Source organism: Dromiciops gliroides, chromosome 2 (genome assembly GCF_019393635.1).
Source record: "Dromiciops gliroides isolate mDroGli1 chromosome 2, mDroGli1.pri, whole genome shotgun sequence".
NCBI classification, from domain to species: Eukaryota; Metazoa; Chordata; class Mammalia; order Microbiotheria; family Microbiotheriidae; genus Dromiciops; species Dromiciops gliroides.
The window spans coordinates 296792735-296818202 of NC_057862.1; the positions used below are offsets into that span (position 1 = coordinate 296792735).

General features: G+C 42.5%; 1 protein-coding gene across 5 annotated transcripts in view; it reads right to left on the bottom strand.

The window, feature by feature from the left end:
* Positions 1–25468, bottom strand: part of EVL (Enah/Vasp-like) — a 289813-nt gene that overhangs the window by 2726 nt on the left and 261619 nt on the right. For 4 of the 5 annotated variants that reach the window (XM_043989738.1, XM_043989736.1, XM_043989737.1 and 1 more), the window contains exons 5-13: positions 18920–18981; positions 15804–16036; positions 14957–15078; positions 14558–14618; positions 9187–9250; positions 7287–7353; positions 7100–7162; positions 2390–2456; positions 1518–1575 (exon numbers count right to left, since the gene is read on the bottom strand). In XM_043989738.1, coding sequence (XP_043845673.1) covers positions 1518–1575; positions 2390–2456; positions 7100–7162; positions 7287–7353; positions 9187–9250; positions 14558–14618; positions 14957–15078; positions 15804–16036; positions 18920–18981 — 797 coding nt within the window. The remainder of the gene's footprint in view (positions 1–1517; positions 1576–2389; positions 2457–7099; positions 7163–7286; positions 7354–9186; positions 9251–14557; positions 14619–14956; positions 15079–15803; positions 16037–18919; positions 18982–25468) is intronic. The other variant, XM_043989739.1, reaches the window with a different exon arrangement.

The window sequence follows — 25468 nt, forward strand, 5'->3', positions numbered from 1 at the left end:
GCACTGGCTTTGCAGCTAAAAGACTTTGGGTTGGAATCTGGGCTCTGACATTCCCTAGACCAATCTCTTTCCTTCTCTGGGCCTCAGTTTCCTTATCTGTAAAATGAGGGGTTGAATTAGAAGATGACTTTAAGGTCTCTTCTTGCTCTGATCCCTATGTTTTCTTTCCTCTGAGTTCCCTTTGCACTTAAAATCATTATCCTTCATTTGGCCCTTATTGAACTCAAGTATTCTTCGATATGTCCACTCCCCCCCCCCCAAACCAGACTGTCAACCTCTGGGGTGAGGGCCTCCTGCCTGCTTCTTGGGCCTGGCTCAAGGCTGGGCTCATAGCAGATTCAATAAATATATATTGATTGAACCTTTTATTTTCATGCTAATTCCATTGACCTGTTAATGCAGAATTCTAAGCAGACTTCAGGATAACTCCATAATGAGGCTTCTACTTTCCTCCTTCATTAAACCTTAGAGTCCCTTCATTTCTTAGTCTTTTCTTTTCTTTTCTTTTTTTTTAATTAAAAAAATTTTTTTTTGCAAGGCAGTGGGGGTTAAGTGACTTGCCCAGGGTCATACAGCTAGTAAGTGTCAAGTGTCTGAGGCTGGATTTGAACTCAGGTACTCCTGAATCCAGGGCCAGTGCTTTATCCACTGCGCCACCTAGCTGCCCCATTTCTTAGTCTTTTCAACTATAAAATCAGGGAATTGGACTAGATAGATGGTTTCTAAGATCTTTTCCAGCTCTGACATCCTATGTTCTATGATTTTAACACCCCTCCCATCTCTGACAACTTATAACCTATGATCTAAGGTCTTATCTATGTTCTATGATCCATGTCTGACCTTCTATAGTTCTTGATTCTAAGGTTCCTTGCATTTATGATGGTCTCTGTTCTAAAATTCCTTTCAGCTTTATGATTCTGAAGTCCTTTTCATTTATTTTTGGAATAATATATATATATATATATATATATACACACACACAAATATTCTATCTACACACATATATTACCATATAGTATGTTATGTTATATATTACTATATAGTATATATATATTTATTTATTAATATCTTTTGTTTTTATATTGCCTAGATTTCCCCCTGCAATCCTCCCTTTTCCCATTACCAGAGAGCCATCCCTTATTTTTTTTTGAGCCATCCCTTATTGCAAAGAATTTTCCTCTCATTTTTAACATTCTATGTTTTAAGACTCCAAGACCTTTCTACTCAGAAGATTTATTGGTTTGTTTTTTTTTTCCGTTTCCGGGGCAATGGGGGTTAAGTGACTTGCCCAAGGTCACACAGCTAGTAAGTGTCAATTGTCTAAGGCCGGATTTGAACTCAGGAACTCCTGACTCCAGGGCCGGTGCTCTATCCACTGCGCCACCTAGCCGCCCCCCAGAAGATTTATTGTTCTTCCCACTCATAAGCCAAACTTTGCTGTGGTTTTGTGGGAAAAAGGTCAAACCTATTCACCTGAGGCCCAATTTCTATTCAGTAAGACCTGCCTGGGTCCTTACCATCAATGATCTCCTCTTTGACTTTGTGTAGCTCTCTGACCACTTCCTCCAGTATTTCCTGTGCATGGTGGAGGAAAAAACAACAACAACAGAATTAACACATGGCCACCCACCGCCCACTCTACTTCCCAGGAAGAATAAATAAGGCATGGCATTGGGGATAGTGTGGGTTTCCTTCATCTGAAGATGTGAGGCTCAAGAATGAAGGATGCAAGGGCACCCACTAGCTGTACACTAGGGTGCTTCATTCTCATGAGAAGAAAATAAAGCCTTTTAAAAAAAAAAAAGAATGAAGGATGCAGGGATATCCCTATGGGGTATGAAGGACTGCTCAGTGTAGCTTTAGATGGTAAGGAGTCCAGAGTATCCCTAAGGGATTGTTAGTACTCTAGGAATATCTTTAAGGGTTATGAAAGACTGGGACACTCCCTAGGGCTTGTGAGGTACTCAGGGTTGTCCTTGACCTTCCTCTTCAATCCATCCCCCCTCCCCCAATCAAAATAAGGTTAACACTGATGGCAGCTTCTAAAAAGAAAAGAGTCACTAAATGAATGTTGAAGAGGAAGGGCAGTTCCCTGGACGGAGAAGATTTCTTGCTTTGATGTGACAAGTTGATTGTATAACATTTAGTCCTCATGGAAAGAGACTCCTTTTTTCTCCTTTGTCTATTTCCTGGGTAGTGAGTGACTCAGGGCCTGGTTTGCCAGCAGTGGTGGGAGGTGGGTGGAGCAGGGTGAGTCCCACTTCCTGAATATTTTTTTCTCTCTCTTCCTCTCTTCCTCTCTCCCTCTCTCCCTCTCCCCCTCTCTCCCCCTCTCCTCCTCTCACCCCCATCCCCTCCCTTTTTGGGGGTGAGAGGAAAGGACACTTACCTGTTTCATCCGGTCAAAATCTAAGGCATCTAGAGCACCTTCACTGCCACTACCAGCAGGCTTCATCCTAGGAAGGGGAAGGGAGAGAGGAGGTAAAACAGGGGCAGGGGATTGACTCTCCTTGCATCCCCCACTGAGACCTTCTTTGCAGGACCCCTTAATGAGACGTGGGTAGCCGACATCCACGAGCTACACACCCTTCTGTCTGTCCAACCTTAGTGCTTCCAAGGTCCAGTGAAACTAGATTCTGTTCACCCCCTGTCCTTGTCCTGCCTTCCCAGGGCTCCAGGCTTTGGTTCACACTACTCCTAATGGCTTTCTCATGGTCACACAGCTAGTTAAAGGCAGAGCAGAGACATGAGCCCTGGTGTAGTGCGCTATACAGTATAGTGGGAAGAGTGATGGAACTGTAGGGAGGGGACCTGAGTTTTACCAGCTCTGCCACTTAGTTCAGCATGGGCAGAGAGGTCATATCACTGAGTCTCAGTTTCCTCATCTGTAAACTGGAATACTACAACTTATACTACTTAACTCACAGGGCTGCTGTGAGAAAAGCAATCTAAATGTGATTGTAATATTACTAGTAGTAACATTACTATTGCTTCTCATAGTAATGAATATTATTAGTAATTAGTATTAATGTTAATACTAATAGTAATAATATCAACCACTAATGGTACTTAATAATTACTAATAGCAATTATATCACTAATAACTAACAGCAATTAACATTTAATATGAATAATTTAACATATAATACATTAGTCATATGGTAATAATATATTAAATTCAGAATTAATGACATAATTTAATATTATAAATACTAATGAACAATTCATATTAATTACTATTAGCAAAAATCTAGAGTTTGGCCCTGGATTAATCAATACCTGGCTTTCAACCCCATTTTCAAGGCATGACAAAGGGGATCTCCTGGCTTCCACAAACTTGAGGGTTTTTGCTTTTTCTCTTCTTTGCTTTCTGGTAGTCACCTACAAGGCCTGGCTCCCTTGAGGGCCACTGAAGTCTGGCAACAAAATTCCTATCACTCCTGCCCAGAATACTGGGCTCATAATCCTTTCTTCCTTTTTTCCTAAATCCCAGGGCAATAGGATCCTTTTTAGGGCTGGTGTTGGGGGCAAGATGAGAACCTGGATAAAAGGCTGGGGTAAATCATAAGAGACTCTTGGGTGTGGGTTTACTTTTTGGTGTTTGGGAGACAGGCCTCAGCTGATGCTCTATGTGAGTGTGTGTGTGAGAGAGAGAGAGCCGTGTGACAGCAGTATTTGCCCAAATTTCTTTGGCAACAGGCATGGTGGGCAGCGTTTATTGATTTTTTTCCCCCAGCCTAAGATAACTTCTTTTCTTTTTTTTTTTTTAGTGAGGCAATTGGGGTTAAGTGACTTGCTCAGGGTCACACAGCTAGTAAGTGTCAAATGTCTGAGGCCGGATTTGAACTCAGGTCCTCCTGAATCCAGGACAGGTGCTCTATCCACTGCGCAACCTAGCTGCTCCCAAGGATAACTTATTTTCAAAAAGGAAAGAAGGTGAATTCTTCCAACTCTAGGCCAGTCAGCTTGATTTGCTTTCCAGCAATCAAAAACTTAATTGTTAATAGGATAGTTAATGAACATCTAGAGAAAAAGGTGATAATAACAAGGAGGCTACATAGTGTCAGCAAAGTCACCTCTGAACAAGTTGGCTTCTTTATTGTTAGGGGTTTGAGACTGAGATAAAGGGAATTACGTAGATATGGTTTGCCTAGATTTCAGCTAAGTGTTTGGCAAATTTCTCATGTTAATCTTATGGATAAGGTAGAGAGATAAGGGCTAGATCACAGTGGAGTTAGGAGGACTTGAAACTGCTCAAATGGTTGGACCTAAATAATTAATGGTTCCATTTAGAGGTAGGTCCCCAGTGGAATGACTGAGGAACCTGGCTTTGATTCTGTATTGTTTAACATTTTTATCAATGACTTGGATGGAGGTATTAGATAATATGAATAGTGATAATAGCAGCTAACTTAGTGTTTTAAGGTTTGCAGAGCACTTTACATATATTACCCCCATGTGATGGAAAGCTTATCAAACCTGCAGGTGATGTAAAACTAGGTAGAATAGCTAACACTTTGAATGAAGAGTCAGCATCCAAAGGTAATAAGTAGCCAAATGTACTATGATGTAAATGTTCAACTTCTCACTTATAAGATTTAGAAGGTTGTGTGGGGTTAGACAGCATTTTGTAGGAAAAGCATTTGGGGGTTTTAGTGAACTGTCAGTTCAATATGTCATATGGCTGCTGAAAATATGTCAGTTTAACAATGTCACATGACCTCTGAAAACAACAATAAAAATAATAAAAACCTCAACTATCATCTTATGCTGCACTGAGAGAGGCATGGCCCCTAGAACCAGGTAAGTTCTGTCCTGGTTGGACCACATGTACAGTATTGCATTTAGTGGTGGGAACCACGTTTTAGAGAAGACATTGATGAGCTGAGAGGAGGGGCCTCAGTATGGTGAAGGGCCATATGAGGTTGTTTTGAAGGAACCAGGAGTGTCTGGTTGGGAAAGAGAAGATACTGGGGGGTTGGAGGTGGAAAAAGAGCTCTCTGGTCAAAGACTGATCTGGCCAACTTGCTCTGCTTGATTCCTGAGGTCAGAAATAAGCACAATGGATTGGAACTGCCAAAAGGTAGATTGAGGCTTGTCCCAAAGTGTGTCCCAAAGTGCTATGGGAGGTAAGGAGTTCCTCCAAACTAGATGTCTTGCAGGAAGGCTGTAGGATCATTTGTTGAGTGTGTTGTTAGAAGAAATTTTGGTTAATGAAGGGAATCTTGGGAGTTGGGTTAGATGGATCCTTTTAGGTTTGAGTTTCTAGGATTTTGTAACTTCTGAAGATCTTAAGAATGCAGATCTACAATGGACATACTACTCACTAGCTTCTTTTATTCTTCTATCACTGTCTCTACTGAAATTGTAAGCTCATGGAGGACAGGAATCCTGATTTAAAAAAAAATAATATCTTTGATGACTTAACAGAGGGTGTATAATGATAATCTTTGCTGACCTAACTTGTATGTTCTTGGGCCAATCCTTTCTCCATATTGGGCCTCAGTTTTCTGAACTGTAAAATGAGAGGTTTGAATTTTTGTTGTTGTTCAATCATTTCCAGTAATGTCCTACTCCTCAGGACCCCATTTGGGGTTTTCTTGGCAAAGCTACTGGAGCAGTTTGCCATTTCCTTCTTCAGCTCATTTTATAGATGAGGAAACTAAGGCCATTAGAGTTAAGTGACCTGCCAAGGAAGAGTCACATAGTTAATAAGTGTCTGAGGTCAGATTTGAATTCAGGAAGATGAGTCTTTCTGATTTCAGGCCCAGCGCTCTATCCCGTTTATCACCTAGAATGCCCCAGAGGTTTGAACTAGCTAGTCTCTAAGGCAGGGGATCGATCCCCTTGGCAGTCTTAAAAAAAAATGGAAGGAAATGCTAAATTTTATTTATAGGTTAGTGAAAATAAATATGTAAAACTTTTTTTCTAACCAAGTTCTCCTGCTCCAGATTAAGAATTCCTGCTCTAAGGCTTCTTCTTTTTCTAAGAGTCTTATCTATTCCCTGATTCTTCTCACCATAAAAAGGGCAACAAGGACTACTTTAGACATAGGATCAGGCCCTCTAGGAACCCTCCCCCCTTACTTTACAGATGAGGAAACTGAGGTTCATGCAGGTTAATTGCCTTCTTCATAGTCACACAGAAGAAAAATTTGAATGTAAGTCTAAAGTTAGTGGAGATGTACCCTGGATTTCCATTCCTAATGACTTTAATGTACACAGGGACCACGTCATAAACCTAGAAATGGAAGAGATCTTTGACCATCCAACCCAACCTCTTCGTTTTATTGCCAAGGAAACTGAGGACCCAATAGGAAAAATGCTCAGGGTTCCATAGGAAGCAGATCTTGGCTTCACATGTGAAACTGAAGGCGTGGCCACAGTAGATTTTATAAACAAGTATATGCAGAAACAGAATCATCTTATCAGGTAATTATAAATGTTCCTCTTAAAGCAAAGGTTTTTTCTCCTCCACCTTTTCACCTTTCTCCCCATCAACCTTGGCTGCCTCTCTCTGAATAAAGTGAATTTGGGAATGAGAAGAGTGCTCTGAGAACCCAACACAAAAATAAGGCAGAGGGAGGTGAGAACCACCAGGTTACTGAGAAAGCACTAAGGGAGAAACCTCCCAGAATCAAGTTCTTTTTCTATAACTTACCTCCCAAAGACTGACTAGGTCCCCTCTAGCTGATGCTTAAGGACTTCACTTTGGTATTTCCTTCTCTAGCAGCATGGTCTAAGGAGGCAGGATCCCTGGGGTCTGGTGTGACCTCTGCCACTAACTTGCTATATGACTTTCGGTAAGAATGTAGAGGCTGGGCTAAATAATTTCTAAGGTCTCTTCTGACTAATGTTCCATGAAAATCCAGGTCTTTGTGGAACACCCATTATTCTTGCCCAACAGAAAGGCCTTAGATAGAATAAAGAGATAGAGAACAACCCTCCCCAGAGGAAGCTGTTAGAGGACATAGACACCAGAGAGATTTGGGAGTGGAAAAGGAGAAAGGTGTTAGTTAGGTGGCAGCAGACAAGAAGAACTCCACCTCTCAGAGGATAGGTGGGGTAGGTGGTAGAACACATGAAGGGCTATTTGGTACCTAGTGTGTGGCTGTGACTGAATGGGACTCTTAGCTTCAGGGCTCTTCGCCGATGACGGGGTTCTACGCAAGGGAATGAGACAAACAGGAGGATTGGAGCAAGGCTTGCTGAACCCTCCTACTTGCCCCCACCCTAGACCGGCCCAACACTGGCCCTCCCTGGCTTGAGGAAGGGCCCATGGCTCACCTGGAGAGTAATGAGGCTACAGGCTTCTCCACGGAATTGCTCCTCTCCCAGGGCTTCTTCCCAGGATCTGTAGGGTGGGATTAAAGAGCGTGTCCTTTCCTAGACTCCATCCTTCCATACCTAAGCTTATTATTGCCATCTTGGCAATGACTACCTCAGATGTGCCATTCAGAATCTGGGAATCACAGGACTAGAAACATGTGGACATGAGGTCCAACTCCTGTCCAAATTATGAAGTTAGTCTACAACATTTCTTGGAAGTGGTAATCCAGTGATGGGGAACTCACTACCTCTAGGGTTCTACCACTGGACAGTAGCATGTATAAGAATGTTTTTCTTATATAATGAGCCTTTTTATAACTTCCAGCTATTTGCCTATTAAACCTTATGATTAGGCTACTTCCCTGATCTTGGCCCTCACTTTTCAAAATAATTCCAAATACCTGGCAGTCAATCAACCAAGTCACGTTGGAGATTTAAATAAATATAATTAGAAAACTGCGTACAGAAGAAAAGGAAGACTTAAATAGAAGAATATTCAATGTCATGCTGCTTCTCTTCAAATGAATATGTGACAAACATAAAAGGTCGTATCATAAAATGGAAAATGGATGGCCATATCTTTTATTAATGATTAATAATCATTGATTAATTATTTTATTAACTGTGGCTAGGGGAAGAAGGAAAAATAGAGGCAATTACAAAAGATAAAATGAATAATTTTAATTGATGCTGAAAAGCATTTACATGAACAAAAATCAAGGCAGGTAAGAGTAAAAGGGAGCCAAACTATGCATAAAGGCTGGGCTCTCATTGTCCAGTCTTCCATTGCATTAGGATAAAAAAAGGAAATGTTAATTTCCTATTAAGGTCTGACATTCCAGCTGTTGATAGGGAATTAACACAAATATGTAAGACCAAGAACCATATCCCAATAGATGAGAAGTCAAAGGCTATGAACATATAGTTCTCAAAAGAAGAATCACAAACAACCATATGAAGGATTGTTCCAAATCATTAATAATAAAAGGAACTCAAATTAAAATAGCTCAGAGTTTGCTTCACACTCAGAAAATTAGTAAAGATGACAAAAATGAAAATAGTCAATATCATAGGGCCTTTGAGGAGACTAGCACACTAATACATTGTTAGTAGAATTGTAAATTGGTCCAACCATTCTGAAAAACAATTTGGAATGATGTGCAAAATGTTGCCCATATTTCCAGACACAGCTGATGTATTGGTTGCTTTGCTCAACTTAAAAAAAAAAAACCCAAACCACTACCACTTTGTCCCAAGTAAAGTTTTGTCAGGGGTGGAGGTGGATATATTTGGAAATAAATGTGATGTTAAAATTAAAAGGCATCAATGAAACCTAAACTAAACTAAAATAAGTATGGCTTAAAGGATAGAGCTTTGGAGTCAGAAGATGAGTTTAAAGCCTGTGCCCCCTTCCTCACTGTGTGACCTAAGATAAGCTATTTATTCCCATAAGATGTTAGTTTTCTTATCTGTAAAATGATAGGGTTGAACTAGGTGACCTCTAAGGAATCTCCTTGTTCTATCATTCTGTGATGATTTGATTTTGTGAATTGCACTCAAGCTCTGAGCTCCTTCCCATGTGATGACAGTCTATGCTCAGTGAGTTAGTCAAAAGCCCTTCTCACTTCTGACATTCTATATTCTGGGTTCCTTCACATCTTTAACAGCTAATGAAAATTAAGATTATGTTTTCAACTGAGGCCCTCAGGATGCAGATCTTTCAAGAGTCTCCCTTGAGGTGGAGGGCCAACAATAGTCCAGTTCCTGGTTGGATTCACTTATGAAGATTTTCATCAGAAGGAGCACAGAGTTTGGTCTGGGATAGAAGGCTCCTAAGGTCAACTCAGTTTGTACTTACCTGAGGCATTTGGTGGCTGTCCAGCCCCTCGGGTCCCTGGGGAAGGCGAGGTGCTGGATTCTTCCTGAAAACAAAATGTAGGACATCCTGTCAGTGCCTGGATGTTGTCAGCCTTAGAGACTCATACAAATGAGTCCCTGAGGCCTGGGCCAATTGGATGTGATGCCAAGGACAACGATGACAGGTGGTTCTCTGACCTCCTCAAAAGAAGGATACCTCAGGATTGTTTGGTTCCAAGAGGAAGTATGGAATAATTGAGAGAGAGCTGGCCTCAGAGTCAAGAAGAAAACTGGGCTTTATCAAGTCTTTCCTTTGACATATATTGGTTTAGTGAACCTGGACAAGTCCCAACCACTCCACACTCAATGTTGTGATCCTGGTGCTCTCAAGGCTGTGAGTTTCAGGGAGTTTCCTCTCTCAATCATATTCAAGGCTCAGTCTGTAGATTGCAGGGATGAATTTTATCTAACCTATGTCACATCCCACTGTATAGCCTCCACTGCACTAAACGTCACACAGCTGGTGCTTAGTCAGTGGTTTCAGTAGTTGAAATATTGTCTCAACTATTGAGTCCGAGGGCCCACCTCCTGGGTTTGAGACCCAACATTTTTTGGTGCATTTGGGTTGAACATTCTGTATCCTGCTTCTGCCCAATATGGGTATATATGGGCTGCAGTGTGACGACTTTTATGAATGATATTGTTGAGGATGTGTACCACCAGAAAAGATGACCAAGTTATATATAGTGAGAAGGATCAAGAAGGGAATAAACATTTATATAGCACCTTCTATAAATTACACACTGTGCTAAACGCTTTTACAAATATCTCATCTAATCCTCACAACCATTCTCAGAGGAAGGTGTAATTATTCTTTCTTTTGTTTTTTGGGGTTTTTTTTGGTGGGGCAATGAGGGTTAAGTGACTTGCCCAGGGTCACACAGCTAGTAAGTGTCAAGCGTCTGAGGCCGGATTTGAACTCAGATACTCCTGAATCCAGGGCTGGTGCTCTATCCACTGCGCCACCTAGCTGCGCCAGAAGGTGTAATTATTAACTCTATTTTACAGGTGAGGAAACTGAGGCAGAGAGCGGTTAAGTGACTTGCCCAGGATAGTAAGTATCTGGGGCTGGATTTGAACTCCAGGTCCAGTGGTCTATCAACTGCACCACCCAGCTGCCTTGTGACAGATGAATAGCTGGAGTGAGAGTAGCACATTTACAATTCAAAGGAGAGCTCCAGGAGGCCTTCTCATAAGGTCAGTTCCTATAGCTTTTCTATATAGCCCGAATGGGAATATGTGAACAAGAATTGCATCAGGACGGAAAAGTCCATGGAAGGCCTTTTATCTGCACTGCGGAAAGGAATGTCCACAATGTAAAAGTCTGAATGGGGTTCTAGCTTTCCTTAGAATGTAAACTCCTTGAAGGCAAGAGCTGTTTTTGCCTTTTTTGTATTTCTAAGGTCTTGGCACAATGCCTAGAACTTAGGGAAGGGAATAAGAATTTATATAGAGCCAGGCACTGTGCGAACTGCTTTTCAAGTATTATCTCATTTGATACAAGCATAGTAAGTGCTTAATAAATGTTTATTGACATATATAATTATTTCAATACAATGGTGATGACTGTACTGATAAATGTTAATGTTTAGGGATTTAAAGTGTTCTCTCTCTTTCTCTAAATACATACTCAATATATAAAATATATATATTTAGAATATACAATGTAACTATACATTATAAATAAATAATATGCACAACTCTACGTGTATTTGTAATATATACTTATACATATAATATATACCTTTCTAAATATATATACATATACACATAAATATGTATGTGTATATATGTATATCTCCATATCTCTCTATTTCTATATACATGGAGAGAGAGAAAGAGAAAGAGAGAGAGAGAGAGGAAGAAGGCACCAGAAGTTGCATGAGAAAGATTTCCTGAAGTGGAATTTTATTTGAGTCTCTGTCTGTCTGTCTGTCTGTCTGTCTGTCTGTCTATCTGTCTGTCTCTCCTTCCCTCCCTCTCTCTCTTATTAGAGAAGAAAAACATGTCAACAACTTTACTAATCAAGAGTGGGCCACCTGGGGCAGCTAGGTGGCGCAGTGGATAAAGCACTGGCCCTGGATTCAGGAGGACCTGAGTTCAAATTCGACCTCAGACACTTGACACTTACTAGCTGTGTGACCCTGGGCAAGTCACTTAATCCTCTCATTGCCCCGAAAAACAAACAAAAAACCAAGAGTGGGCCACCAGTATACATTTGGTAACTGCAGGGCACACTACCACAGTGTCTATAAAGTGTCTTTGATTTGCTCCTGCCCTGTCTGGAATATGAAAGGGAAACCGGCTTCCAAAAGGCAACCCAAAGTGAAAGAAGTAATTTGAAAATAAAAGTTAATCATGGGGGCAGCTAGGTAGCATAGTGGATAGAGCACCAGCCCTGGATTCAGGAGGACCTGAGTTCAAATCCAGCCTCAGACACATGACACTTACTAGCTGTGTGACCCTGGGCAAGTCACTTAACCCCAATTGCCTCACTGAAAAAAAAAAAAAGAAAAGTTAATTATGGTCCTTGCCATAGATCTACCCCCAGGAACAGTCTCCTCCCAACCCGTCTTCAAATCATCATTTGTGATCTATCATTGGAACTCAGATTTGCCTGGAGTAATCCAATGCCCCTTGGGACACTTTGCATTTTATTTGTTTCTCAGCTTCCTTTCCTGTTTTTTTGGGAGGAGGGGGCACAGTTGGGAAGGATGGGCACCTTGTGCTGCTTCATGAACTGGGCCTTCAGAGCTAAAGCTCTTACCTGATCTTTTGGTCCTTTCTGACTATTCTAATATCTGAGAGGGGCCCCGCAGGGCCCTTGATACAGTGCTGGGCTAGGAATTTAGGGGCCTGAATTTCTGTAGCGGCTCAGCTATTGATTCACAGTACGAGCTTAAGCAAATCACTTCCCAGGATATCACCTTTGTTAGCTGTAAAAGGAAAATGGCTTAACTAGATCATGGAGTCATATCACAGAGTTAGAGCCAGAAGAGACCTTATTTAAGTCCAGTCTCCTCATTTTACAGATGAGGAAGTGATTTTTTCACAGAGGTAGCAAGTGGCAGAGATGGGAAAGAAACTGAATCCTCTGACTTTGATTCCAGTGTTCTTCATCACCTGACCCCTGTCTAGTCTTCCACTCACTCCCTTCCAGGGGCTAGCTACTCTGGTCTACCTGCAATTCATCAAATATTCCTGAGTCTTTGCACTTGCTGTGACTCGGGTCAAATTCTACCTATTCTAAGGGGCAGCTAGGTGGTGCAGTGGATAGAGCAACGGCTCTGGAATCAGGAGTACCTGAGTTCAAATCCGGCCTCAGACACCTAACACTTACTAGCTGTGTGACCCTGGGCAAGTCACTTAACCCCAATTGCCTCACCAAAAAAAAAAAAAATTCTACCTACTCTGCAGGTCTTTCTCTTGAAGCTACTAGTGCCTTCCTCCCTTGAAGTGACTTCCATTTTCTCTATCTCTTCTTCTCTTCCCTCTCTCTGTCTCTGTCTCTCTGTCTCTCTCTGTCTCTCTCTCTCCCTATGTATTTCTATGTTTATATACACAAAATAAAAAAAATATATTATAGGTAATATGTTATAGATACTTAGTTTACATTTTTTTCCTCATTAGATTGAGAGCTCCTTGAGGACAGAGTCATCTTTTTTTCTTTTTCAGGGCAATGGGGGTTAAGTGACTTGCCCAGGATCACACAGCTAGTAAGTTTCAAGTGTCTGAGGATGGATTTGAATTCAGGTCCTCCTGAATCCAGGGCCAGTGCTTTATCCACTGCTCCACCTAGCTGCCCCCCAGAGCCATCTTTTTGCTTTTCTTTGTATCTCTAGTGCTTAGCCCAGGGTCTTACAACTTAACAACAACAAAAAAAGTGCATCTGACTATGACTCCACGGACCATATTGTCCAGGGGGTTTTCTTGGTAAAGATGCTGGTGTGGTTTGCCATTTCCTCTTGCAGTGGATTAAGGCAAACAAAGGTTAAGTGACTTGTCCAGGGTCACACAGCTAGTAAGTGTCTGAGTGGATTTGAACTCAGATATTCTTGAATCTACACCCAGCACTCTATCCTCTATGGCATATAGCTGCCCCTGTTTGCCCATAGTAAGCACTTAATAAATGTTTGATGATTTGACTTTTCACTGTACCATGCTGCTCTTTTACTCTTTGTTCCTAATTGGCCCAACCCAGACACTCCTGGAGATGGAGCTAGGCCAGTTTCTCTAAGATTCTATGCTGAGGGTGCAGCTAGGTGGCGCAGTGGATAAAGCACTGCCCTGGATTCAGGAGGACCTGAGTTCAAATCCGACCTCAGACACTTGACACTAACTAGCTGTGTGACCCTGGGCAAATCACTTAATCCTCATTGCCCTGCAAAAAAAAAAAAAAAAGATTCTATGCTGAGGGGAGCTCCCCTTCTCCCAGATTTAGAATTTACAAAGTCAACATGAAGTCTTGGAAACCCAGAGGGTTAACAGGGTCTGAGGCACAAGAGCTTTGTACTGATTCACTTACCTGACCACCCCAGTTGGGTGGCAGGCTCAACAAAATCGAGATCTAGATGGTAGATTGGCCCTTCAACTTTTCATTGCACTACTAGATACAGACTCTTCAGTGTGGCACCTCAGTAGTTACCCTCTGTTAGGAAGCTAACCATTCTTTTGAATGCCTTGCTACCTAATTTACTTCCCCTACAGGCTCATGCTGTTCTCTCTGCCTGGGATGCAAGCTTCTCCCTCCATTTCCCATCCTTTTTTTAATTGTTGACATGCCATACTTTCTTTAAAGCCCAAATAACATTGCCATTTCTTTTGGGAAGCCTTCCCTAATCTCATTCCCCTGGGACCTCACACAGTACTATGCTTGGGCCTCTCTGAGGAAGTCTTAACATATTACTTTGAATCACAGAGCTATAAACTGTCTTTGGGTAATGACTGTGTCTTAACGAAGCTTTGCATCACTCTTGGTGCCTAAACACTGGACACTTAATAAATCTCACTAACTCTTTGGAGGAGGAAAGATTATAGTCTAACTTCTCATAGCTCTTGTTCACAGGCCTGAGAATTTAGCACCAGAAGGGACTTTAACCCAAAGCCTTCATCTGAAGGATGAAGACACTGAAGACTGAGGAAGAAAGTGACTTGTCTAAGGTCACCCAGAAAATAAGAAGAAGAGCTGGACACAAGCCAAGTTTCCCTGATTTAGGGATCTTTCTCCTACGCACACCAGACTACCTGTGTTTTTGTTCAATGGAAAGGAATTGACTTCTAGAAGTCCCATAGGAGACGGTGTTAATGCTTACGGTTTGGCTTTCATCTTCCTTTCTGTCTGCTGGTTTGTCAGTCTGGGATGCTGCTTTTCTCCTAAGTACAGGAAGAGAGAGACAGTGCAGGTCAATCTTACACAATCACTCTGTTAGGATGCTCTGGGCTCAAAGCTTCCTCTGCGAGTGGCCACAGCTTGGGGAAGGTCCTGTCCTGCCATCCCTGAGGGCTAAGTCTCTCATGGGTGAGGCGAAATAATAGGACAATCAAAGCAGCCACAAGGTCCCTCAGGGACCCTTGCCTTCCTAGCCTTATCTCATAGCCGTTACACAGTCCATACTTTTGTCAAGCTGGAACCCGGGAGGCAGGGCTAGAGTGTGGGGACCATTGAGGGGGCGGCTGTTCCCAAGACTTCACAGGGCCAGGAGCCTACAAACCTCTTAGCCAGCAGTTTGTTCATTTCCTCCATGAGGCCTCCCCCGCCGCCGCCACTGCTTGTCCGGTTGGCTTCTGACTTCGAAGTTCCACTGGGACTGGAAACCCCAGAGCCATCTTCTGGCTAAAGACAGAGAAGATGAAACTCCAGGGCCCAAGGCCAGGGGGTTTGGGAATGGGGTGAAAGGAAGGGGAGTAGTATTGGCAAGAGAAATTGTTGGGGACTCTTGAGAAGTTAAGTCACACAGTTAGTAAGTTCCCAGGGCAGCTAGTAAGTATCCCTGATTTTCCTGGCTCCAAGTTCAGCAAGCTAGAGTTAGTCAATGAGAGAGCTTGGTCCAGTCAGCAGCCTACTGCCCTGTGAGGGTATGCTGGAGAGGGGACAAGCATCTCCAGGGCAGAGGATGGAGAATATAAAACCCAACTGAATTTCTTGCAGTTTGGAGGGGGATCCTTCCCTGAATTATAAACAGCCAGTCTTCACAGACACCATTCACAGTCACAGGATGTCAGAGCTGAAAGGGTCCTCAGAGATCACCTAGTTTCATCCCCCCATTTTAGAGATGAGGAAGTTGAGTCCCAGAGAAGTTGTGACCTGTCTGAGGTTACACAGATTGTGAACTAATGTTCCCTGACTTTCAAATCTAGATTCTCTGACCATGTATCTAGTGCTTTTTTTTGCAGAGGAGAAAACCGAGGGAAAATGATTTGCTAAAGTCTCACAGTGAGTTAGTTTAATTTTCTTCCACTACAATCTCATTCCTGAAGTCCTCTTGGAAAATTTATAGGGAGATGGGAAAAGGAAGAGTCAGGCAGGGTTGTTTTTCACACAACAGTTCCCCTGCTTACCCGCTGGACTCTCCGTAGTTTTGCACCAGCCAGTGCTGCGGCAAGTCCAGACACTGAAGCATCGTCATGGAAAGCGCCTTGCACCCCACTTACTGGCAGTGGGGGTGGCGGTGGAGGTGGTGCTGCCCCTGTGAGTGGAGGGGGCACTGGTGGTGGTGGTGGTGGGGGTGGCCCTCCTGAAGGTACTGGGGCAGTGGCTGTAGATGAGGGGTGTCCTGGGGGAAGAATGGGACCTAGGAACATGAAAATATCTTGTCAGTAATACAAAGCTCCTTCAATATCTCCATCCTATTCCCTCTCACAAGTAAGGGCCTTGCCCATCCCTGAATCCCCGGGAAAGGCCCAGGAAGGTCAAAGGATTCTTCCCTTTGACCTATTTCTTCCCATCTCTCCCATTTTTTTTATAAGCCATCTACCCACCTCCAGACATCTTCACATAATAATGGGAGAAATGGGAGGCATCTTAAGAGCAGCCTCCTCTAAGAAGCATTCTTCCCGTCCCCTCCCACATCACACCTTTTCTTCTCACTTCTCAGCATGTACAGATAGAGTATGAACAGTAATAATAATAATATTAATAACAACAAGAATAGCTTACGTTTTTTAGGATCCTTCAAATTTTATAAAGCAACCTCCTCCCAACAAACCAAAGGTAGGGAGCTTCACTTAAATCCAATTCACTGCAAGTCATGACATCACCTCCCCGATGTCAATATCATGGTCCTCTTCGAGAACAAAGGACAAACCATAATAACAAGCCCAAGGATTCCTATCATCATTTTACACTTTGCTGAGACTGAGACTCGGAGAGATATGAGTCAACCAGCTAGTAAATGTAGGAGCCAAGCTCTGAACCCAGGTCTCCCAACTGCAGTGATCTTTTCATCCTACCACACGGTCTCCTCGTTATCATAAACTTGCTTATGTGTTGTTGGTTGTGACTTAAATTTTTTTTTGTTCCAATTATGTCTCTCTAATGGGAGAACAATAGTAAATAAAATAGCGAATAAACAGTTATTTGGTGCCTACTATGTGCCAGGCACTGGGCTAAGATCTGAGAATACAAATATGAAAGAAGAAACACAAAAGGAAGCTCTGATTCTTAAAGAGCTTACAACGAAATAAGGGAAGACGGCACACAAAAGGAAGCTGAAAGGTAAGGGGGTATGTGTGTAAGGGAAAGGTGCCTGATGCGGGGGCACGGTGGAAAAGTTCCAAAGTGTTACAGTCATGTGGGAAATGAGATGAAATGAATAAACCTTTTTTAGACTTGTATCTGTCCAAAGTACCTAGTACAGTGCTAGGTAGGTGGTGGTGGTTAGCCCTACCCAGATGGTGTAAAGATGGTTACTCGGTCTTGAGTATGATGGTAACAGATGTTTGGAACGTGGAGATAGACAGAAAGGCAGAGGAATTCCAAGGACAGCATGTACTATATGAAGATGTCTGGAGCTGGGTAAATGGCTTATAAAAGAATTGTAGAATTTCAGTGCTGGAAGGGACTTAAGAATGAAAGAATGTAGCCTATGAAAGTTGGAAGGAGATAGAATACAGTTAGAGGAGATAGAATGTCCATCAAGAAGGAGCCTTGGGGCGGCTAGGTGGCACAGTGGATAGAGCACCGGCCCTGGTGTCAGGAGTACCTGGGTTCAAATCCGGCCTTAGACACTTAACTCTTACTAGCTGTGTGACCCTGGGCAAGTCACTTAACCCCAATTGCCTCACTTTAAAAAAAAAAAAAAGAAGAAGGAGCCTTAACACCCGAACGTTCTACTAGTTAAGGGCTTTATAATTATAAAACTATAGATTATCATAGCAGGAAGGAGTGTCAGAATCCAGAATGTCAAAGTTAGAAGGGCCTTAGAATCATAGAACATAGTACATCAGAGTTGGAAGGGGCCTAGAGATTTTCTAGTTTACAGATAAGGAAACTGAGACCCAGAGAACTGAGGTGTCTTATTTAAGATCATACATAATAAATGGAAGAGCTTACAGAAAGTAGAGCTTAGGTCTCCTGACTCTTAGTCCTGTACACACTGAATCTTTTTTGGCGGGGTTAAGTGACTGGCCCTAAGTCACACAGCTAGTAAGTGTCAAGTGTCTGAGGCTGAATTTGAACTCAGGACCTGCTGAATCCAGGGCCAGTACTTTATCCACTGCACCACATAGCTGCCCCTGACAACTGAATCTTAATTGAATGAATTCTGCATAGTAAAGTTTGAGTTAAGTGTGTTTGATTGACCTAGAATTATTTGAAAATGGAGACATATAATAAACAACATATTTAGATGTCCCTTGAGGTTTTTTTTGTTTTTGTTTTTGTTTTTTTGGTGAGGCAATTGGAGTTAAATGACTTTTCCAGGGTCACACAGCTAGTAAGTGTTAAGTGTTTGAGGTTGGATTTGAACTCAGGTCCTCCTGAATCCAGGGCCGGTGCTCTATCCACTGCACCACCTAGCTGCCCCTTAAGTTTTTAATTAAAAAAAAAATGTGTTTGGTCTAAGAAAGAGTGGAGACATGAGTCCTTGCCTTCAAGTAGCTTATTCTAGTTGAGGTGCTAATATATGTACATGATATATATTGTAAAGCCTACAGTATAGATAAGGAACAATACCATTAGGACTACATTAAGCACCAGGTGTATGGATGGGATGCTGTGTGCCTTGGGAGCTCAGAGAAGGGAGGTGTCTCTGATGCTGGGGCAATCTGAGGAAGCTTCTGGTAGGACGTACCACCTGAGGTGGGTCTTCTGTTCCAAAATGATCGCTAAAGGTTAGTAGGACAGGGACTCGACTGACTGATCTAGGTTTCTCCCTCTGCTTCCCTCCAAGCTTTGGAAAAACCCATCCCAGTTTCTTCACAAGGAGGCCATGCTGAGATCTTAGACTTGCAGAGCTGGAAGGGACCTCAGAGAACATATACTGCAGATGAGAAAACTGAGGCCTACAGGGAGGAAGCAGCAGGGCCCAAATTTGAACCTGGTTCTCTGATTCCAAATCCAGCACTTTCTACAGCCGTCCCTTTCTTCTTTCTATAAAGCTGAGCCCCAGAGAGAGGAGGGAGGTCAGGGCAGAGTGTCGCTGGGTGGCGTCTCCATAACCCCAGCCCTTCCTCACCTGGAGTGGAGGTTCTTCTCTCCAAGGACTCCTGTCGCTGTTGCTGCTGTTCCATCACTTGCCTGGAAGAAAGAGAGCAGTTCAGGTTTGTGTCTTTTCCCTGCCCTAACCCATCACCTCCCCAACATTAAATACATAGCCTCGACATGTTTCTTTTTATGTCCCCATGGCCATAGACTCAAGAGCACAGTGTGAATATAGGGCAGGATGGCCTAACATGGTGGGAAAAGCACTGGATTTAGAGCCAGATGCCTTGGGTGTGAATACTAGCTCTGCCACTTCTGACTTGTGTGGCCTTGGACAAAGGTGATTATTTCAGATCTCTAGGTCTCCCCCCATCACCTTTTATCTGTAAAATGAAGGTGTTGGGGGACAGGTAGGTGATGCAGTGGATAAAGCACAAGCCCTGGATTCAGGAAGACCTGAGTTCAAATGTGACCTCAGACACTTAACACTAGCTGTGTGACCCTGGGCAAGTCACTTAACCCTCATTGCCCTCCCCCCCAAATAAAATAAAATAAAATAAAACGAAGGTGTTGAACTAGATGATTTCTAAGGTTTTTTCCAACACTACAGTTCCCAAAGGAGAACGTGAATTCTAAGCATCTATTTCAATTTTCAGAAAGCATTTTTGTGGGGGAAGGAAGAGGTTTTGATCCTCAATTTCATGGGTATAGGAAATTCCTGGTGAGAAATTCCTACCAATGCAGATTGGCAACTGTACTGAAGTGAGAGATTTTCCCAGGGATTGAGAGGTTAAATGACTTGTCCAAGGTGGCAAAGCCAATATTTGTCAGTGGCAGGACTCAAATCCAGATCTTGACTCTGAGGCCAGTTCCTCCACTATGCCATAGTGTCAACTCAAGCAGTTTAATACAGTGGGGAAAAACACTAAACTGGGGGCCATGAACCTTTGGGTTGAGTGGTAGCTCTACCCCTTTACTAGCTGTGTGAACTTGAGCAAGTAATTTCATTTCTAGATCTAAGATCTGGATTTTAATCTAGATTGAGATCTGAATTTTAAGCTTTCTTATTTGCCAAATGGAGAGTTGTCCCTCCATCTGGGACTGATCAAAGGAGATGATAAATGTGAAAGGACTATGTAATTTATCAAATGTTACTAGAACATAAAGTGATACTATTTAATGCTTCAAAAGCCCCAAGTCCAACCCTCTAGGCAAACAAGTAGAGTGGTGAGTATGATGTTGAATCTGATCCCAGAAGACCTGAGTTCAAATCTGACCTCAAATACTAGTCATATGACCCTGGGAAAGTCACTTAACCTCTATCTGTCTTATTTTCCTCATCTTGTAGAGTGAGAATAATAGTGCCTTCTTGCTAGGATTGTTGTAAAACAATACGTATAAAGTTCTTCTCAAACCTTAAATGCTATATAATTGCTAGCTATTACCACCACCACCACCACCACCACCACCACCACCACCACCACCACTACCTCTATCATCTTATATAGGAGAAAATGTGAACTCCTGCTCTACAGTTTTTCCCTCTTCTTTGTGGCTAGTGAAGTGCTAGTTTCACCTCAGCCACTAACTCCTGATGTGACCTTGAACAGGTGACCTGACCTCCCTAGGTCTCAGTTTCCTTTTATATAAAAATAAGGGGGTGGCCTAGATGAGGTACAATACTTCCTTTCCTCTGAACCGTAATAGACTGTCTTTATGAGTTGCTTTGGCAGAAAAACATTTGTCACCTAGAAGCCACCATTCTAGGGATGAGCTCCCTGTCTTCTTAGACAGCTGGCAAGAAGTCTGTCACAAGGTCTGTATTTCAAGTCCTTCCAATTTTGTAGGACTTTCCCTCTCCTGGGCAAAGTCCCAGAGAGCCCAGGGTCACCTCTGTGCCATGATGAGCCAATGGACAAGGATTCCATTGGAGTGCTATTAATTTATGAGCAATAATTTGTAAGTTCCTAAGGCACTTAATCATTCAGTTCTAGCACTTGCCATCTACGTGACTTTGGGTAAGGCATTGTTTTGGGGAGGAAGGTGTGAAAGAACATTTGAGCACGAAGAACAAGACTTAGTCATTTGAGTTGTTGTTGATCAGTTGGTTCAATCATGCCTGTTTCTTTGTGACCCCATTTGGGATTTTCTTGGCAGACATACTGGAGTGGTTTGCCATTTCCTTCTCCAGTCATTTTTCAGATGAGGAAACTGAGGCAAAAAGGGTTAAATGTCTTGCTCAGGGTCACACAGCCAGTAAGTGTCTGAGGCTGGATTTGAACTCAGGTCTTCCTGACTCCAGGTCTGGTGCTCTATCCACTGTGCTACCTAATTAAATTAGAAAAAGCCAAAAATGGAAAGAACCTTAGGTTTAATAGAATACAGTGTTAGAATTAGAAGGAGCCTTAGGATTTTAGAATCTAGTATGTTAGATCTAAAAGGACCTTAGATATTATCTAGTTCAATCTCCTCATTTTGCAGAGGAGGGAACTAAGACCCCAGAGAGATGAAGTGACCTGGCTGAGGTTATAGCCAAGCCAAAGGACCCAGTCATCCTGACTCAGGCTCTGCTCTTTTTCTTATTACGTCTTTGTCCAACACACATTAATGAAGTTGTCTTAGCTGTGTCACTAATACTCTGAATAACTGTGAAAAAAATCACTTGTGATCAACTGTGATAGACTTAACTCTTCTCAACAATACAGTGGTTCAAGATAATTCCAAATGACTCATGATGGAAAATGCTCTCCACATCCAGAAAAAAGAACTGTGAAATCTGAATGCAGATTGAACCATACTGTTTCTACATTTTTGTTTTTCTTTTGTGAGGTTTTCCCCTTTTGCTCTGATTCTTCTTTCACAGAATGACTAATGCAGAAATATGTTTAATGTGATTGTACATACCTAACCTATATCAGATTTCATGTTCTCTTGGGCGGGGGAGGGAAGGGAGGGAGAGAAATTTGGAAATACAAATCTTATAAAAACAAATATTGAAAACTAGCTCTCAGGGCAGTTAGGTGGCACAGTGGATAGAGCACCGGCCCTGGAGTCAGGAGTACATGAGTTCAAATCCAGCCTCAGACACTTAACACTTACTAGCTGTGTGACCCTGGGCAAGTCACTTAACCCCAATTGCCTCACTAAAAAAAAAGAAAACTATCTCTCATGTAATTAGAAAATAATAAAATACTTTTATGATTAAAAAAGAAAAAATCATTTAGTCTCTCTGGGCCTCAGTTTCCTCCTTTTTAAAAAAACTTTTAATAGTATTTCATTTTTTCCCAATTACATGTAATGATAATTTTCAGCATTCATTTTTGTAAGATTTTGAGTTCCAAATTTTTCTTTCTCCCTTCCTTTCTTCCCCCTCTCAAAGCCAGTAAGCAATCTCATAACATTATAATCATGTTAAACATATTTCCACATTAGTTATGCTGTGAGAGAAGAATTAGAAAAGAAAAAAAACACAAGAAAGAAGAAACAACAACAACAACAACAACAACGACAATGACAAAAGTGAAAATAGTATGCTTTGATCTGAATTCAGATTCCACAGATCTTTTTTTGGATGTAGAGAGCATTTTCCATCATGAGTCTTTTGGCATTGTCTTAGGTCACTGTATTGCTGAGAAGAGTTAAGTGTATTACAGTTGATCATCACAAATAGTTGTTGATACTGTATATAATGTTCTCTTGGTTCTGCTCATTTCACTCAGCATCAATTCATGTAAGTCTTTCTAGGTTTTTCTGAAATCTACCTACTTATCATTTCTTACAGCACAATGGTATTTCATTGTACTCATATGCCACAACTTGTTCAGCCATTCCCCAATTGATGGGAATCCCCTCAATTTCCAATTCTTTGCCACCACAAAAAGAGCAGCCACAATTATTTTTGTACATGTGGGTCCTTTTCCCTTTTTAATGAACTCTTTGGCATACAGAAATACTAGTGGTATTGCTGGGTCAAAGGGTATGCACAAGTAAACTATTCTTTCCTTTTATAATTTGCCTATGGTATCACCCTTTATGTTTAGATCATGTACCCATTTTGACTTTACTGTGGTATATGGTATAAGATGTTGGTCTACGCCTAGTTTCTGCCATACTATTTTCCAGTTTTCCCAGCAGTTTTTGTCAAATAGTGAATTCTTATACCAGAGAGTTTCCTCCTTTCTGTAAAACAAGAGTTGGACCAGATGATTTCTCAGGTCTCTCTTAGGGCTGATATTCTGTGATTAAATGGGAACAATGTGTGTGGTATGGTGGAAAGAGTATTGGACTTGGGATCTTGGTTCAAATCTTAGTTCTGTCACTGACTCTCTCTGTGACCCTGGGGGAAATGAAGGGCTGTTTTGTTATTCAGTTGTGTCTGACTCTATGTGACTGCATGGTTTTTCTTGGCAGATACTGGAGTGATTTTTTCATTTCTTTCTCCAGTGTGTCCCCATTTTACAGATGAGGAATTGAGGCAAATAGAGGTTAAATGACTTGCTGGGGTCACACCGCTAGTAAGTTTCAGAGGCTGGATTTGAATTCAGATCTTCCTGACTCCAGGTCTAGTGCTCTATTCACTATGTCCCCTAGCAGTTGAAGGGTTGCCCTTTGTTGTGGAAGAGAGGCAGAAGGGAAAAGTAGATGGTTGGCTAGTCTCTGAGTTTAGGAACAACTGGGTTCAGGTCTGCCCTCTGTTACATACTAGCTATGTGAGTATAGGTTGGAGGAAGAAGATCTTGCAGAGAAGAAGTAATCTATTAAATGATTAACTATGCTCACCCCCTCACTGTACCTGCCCTCCTATCTGACCCCGCCCCATCTGCCTGTCCCCATCTCTCCAGCTGGTCCCTTACTTGCCTTGTCATGTCACTGCCTCACCCTTCATGGCTCTACTTTTCACATCCCAGACTACTCCCTAAGACTGGAAGTTACAGAGTTATGCATCTTTACATATACAGAGGAAAGGAGTTACTACCTAGGGAGTTCCTAATGATGAAATCCCAGAGCCAAACAAAACCCCTACACCAAACATGTAGAGAGAAGGGCACCTGAATTGGGAGCAGGACTCCTGGGTTCTAATCTTGGCCCTACTAGTTGCTAGCTATGTGAACTTGGCCAAGTCATTTCCCCCTTTTGGGAACCAAGGAACCTCATCCGTAAACCAAGGTGATTGGACTAGATATCTCTAAGCTCTTTGTTAACATCAATGTTTCATGACCCTCAATCATGGGGGTTGGTGGGAGGGGAGGGCCATCAGTTGAGTTTTCCTGGTTTCCCCATTTTCTAAGCCCTGGCATTTAGAGAATGCCCACTAGAGGGCCCCTCAGCCACAGGAACAGGCTACATATTCCCCAGGAAGACCCTTTGCTGCCCGACTCTCTTAGTCTGGCACTAGGTTGAACTCAAAATTCACCAAAGAGCAGAGAGTGCCCACGTCAGAAATGCAGCCAGTATGCTTAATGAGTGTGAAGGGCTCAAGGTCTTTGCCAGTGAAACCTATTCACCAGGATTAAATTATCCTGATGGATTCTAGAGGGAGTTTGGTGTAGGGGAAAGAGCCCTGGGTCTGGATTCTGGCTGTGTTACTTACTAGCTATGCGATCTCAAAGTGAGTCACTCAAGCACTCATTTTACTCATCTGGGAAATGATTCAGACCTGCCTCTGTGTAAGGAGTTACTGTGTGGCTAGTACCCTATAAGGATGAAGTCACCAGTTTGTGAAATCTGGATCACTTGACATCTTTGAGCCTCAATTTCCTCCTTTGTAAAACGAGAGGGTCAGAGTAGATCAAAGTCTCTGAGGTCTGTTTCAGTTCTAAAGCCCTACATTCTAAAATTCTGAGGTTGGGAAGAGACCTCTGAGATCACCTTGCCCAATCCCATCATTGTCCAGAGGAAGAAATCAGGACTCAGAGATGGAAGAAAGTTGTCCAAAGTCACACAGGAAGTGGTAGTCGGGACTATAACCCAGGTCCCCTGGACAACTGAGACATTCCCAACAATCAGAGTGGTTCAATAATGGGTTGGATTGCCTTGATAGGGAGTGGGCATCCTTTTACTGGAGGTGTTCACACAAAGACTGTAAAATGACTTTTGGGGGATACTGTGGAGGAGATTTCTTCATTGGGAGAGTAGCACTGGTCCTCTCCACATCATGCCACCCACACTCTAGCCATCATCATCATCCAATTGTGATGGAGGGGGAGGGGTGGACTCTCTCCTGGGGACACTGGGCCCTGAGAGGTGACCTTTTGCCTTATCTTGTTCAGAACTAGGTTTCCATGTCACTTCCTTCTAAGTATACCCACTTCCTACCACTTTCCAGCTTCTCTTTATGTGGCCTCTCAGGTTTCTTAAGTGACTTGCCCAAGGTCATATAACTAGTAAGTATCTAAGGCAGAATTTGAACTCAGGTCCTCCTGACTCCAAGGCCAGTGCTCTATACACCATGCCATTAGCTGCCCCCTCTCTTGATTCTTTCTCTCTCTCCTTTTTTTTAATTTTTGGGCAGGGCAATGAGGGTTAAGTGGCTTGCCCAGGGTCACACAGCTACTAAGTGTCAAGTGTCTGAGGCCGGGTTTGA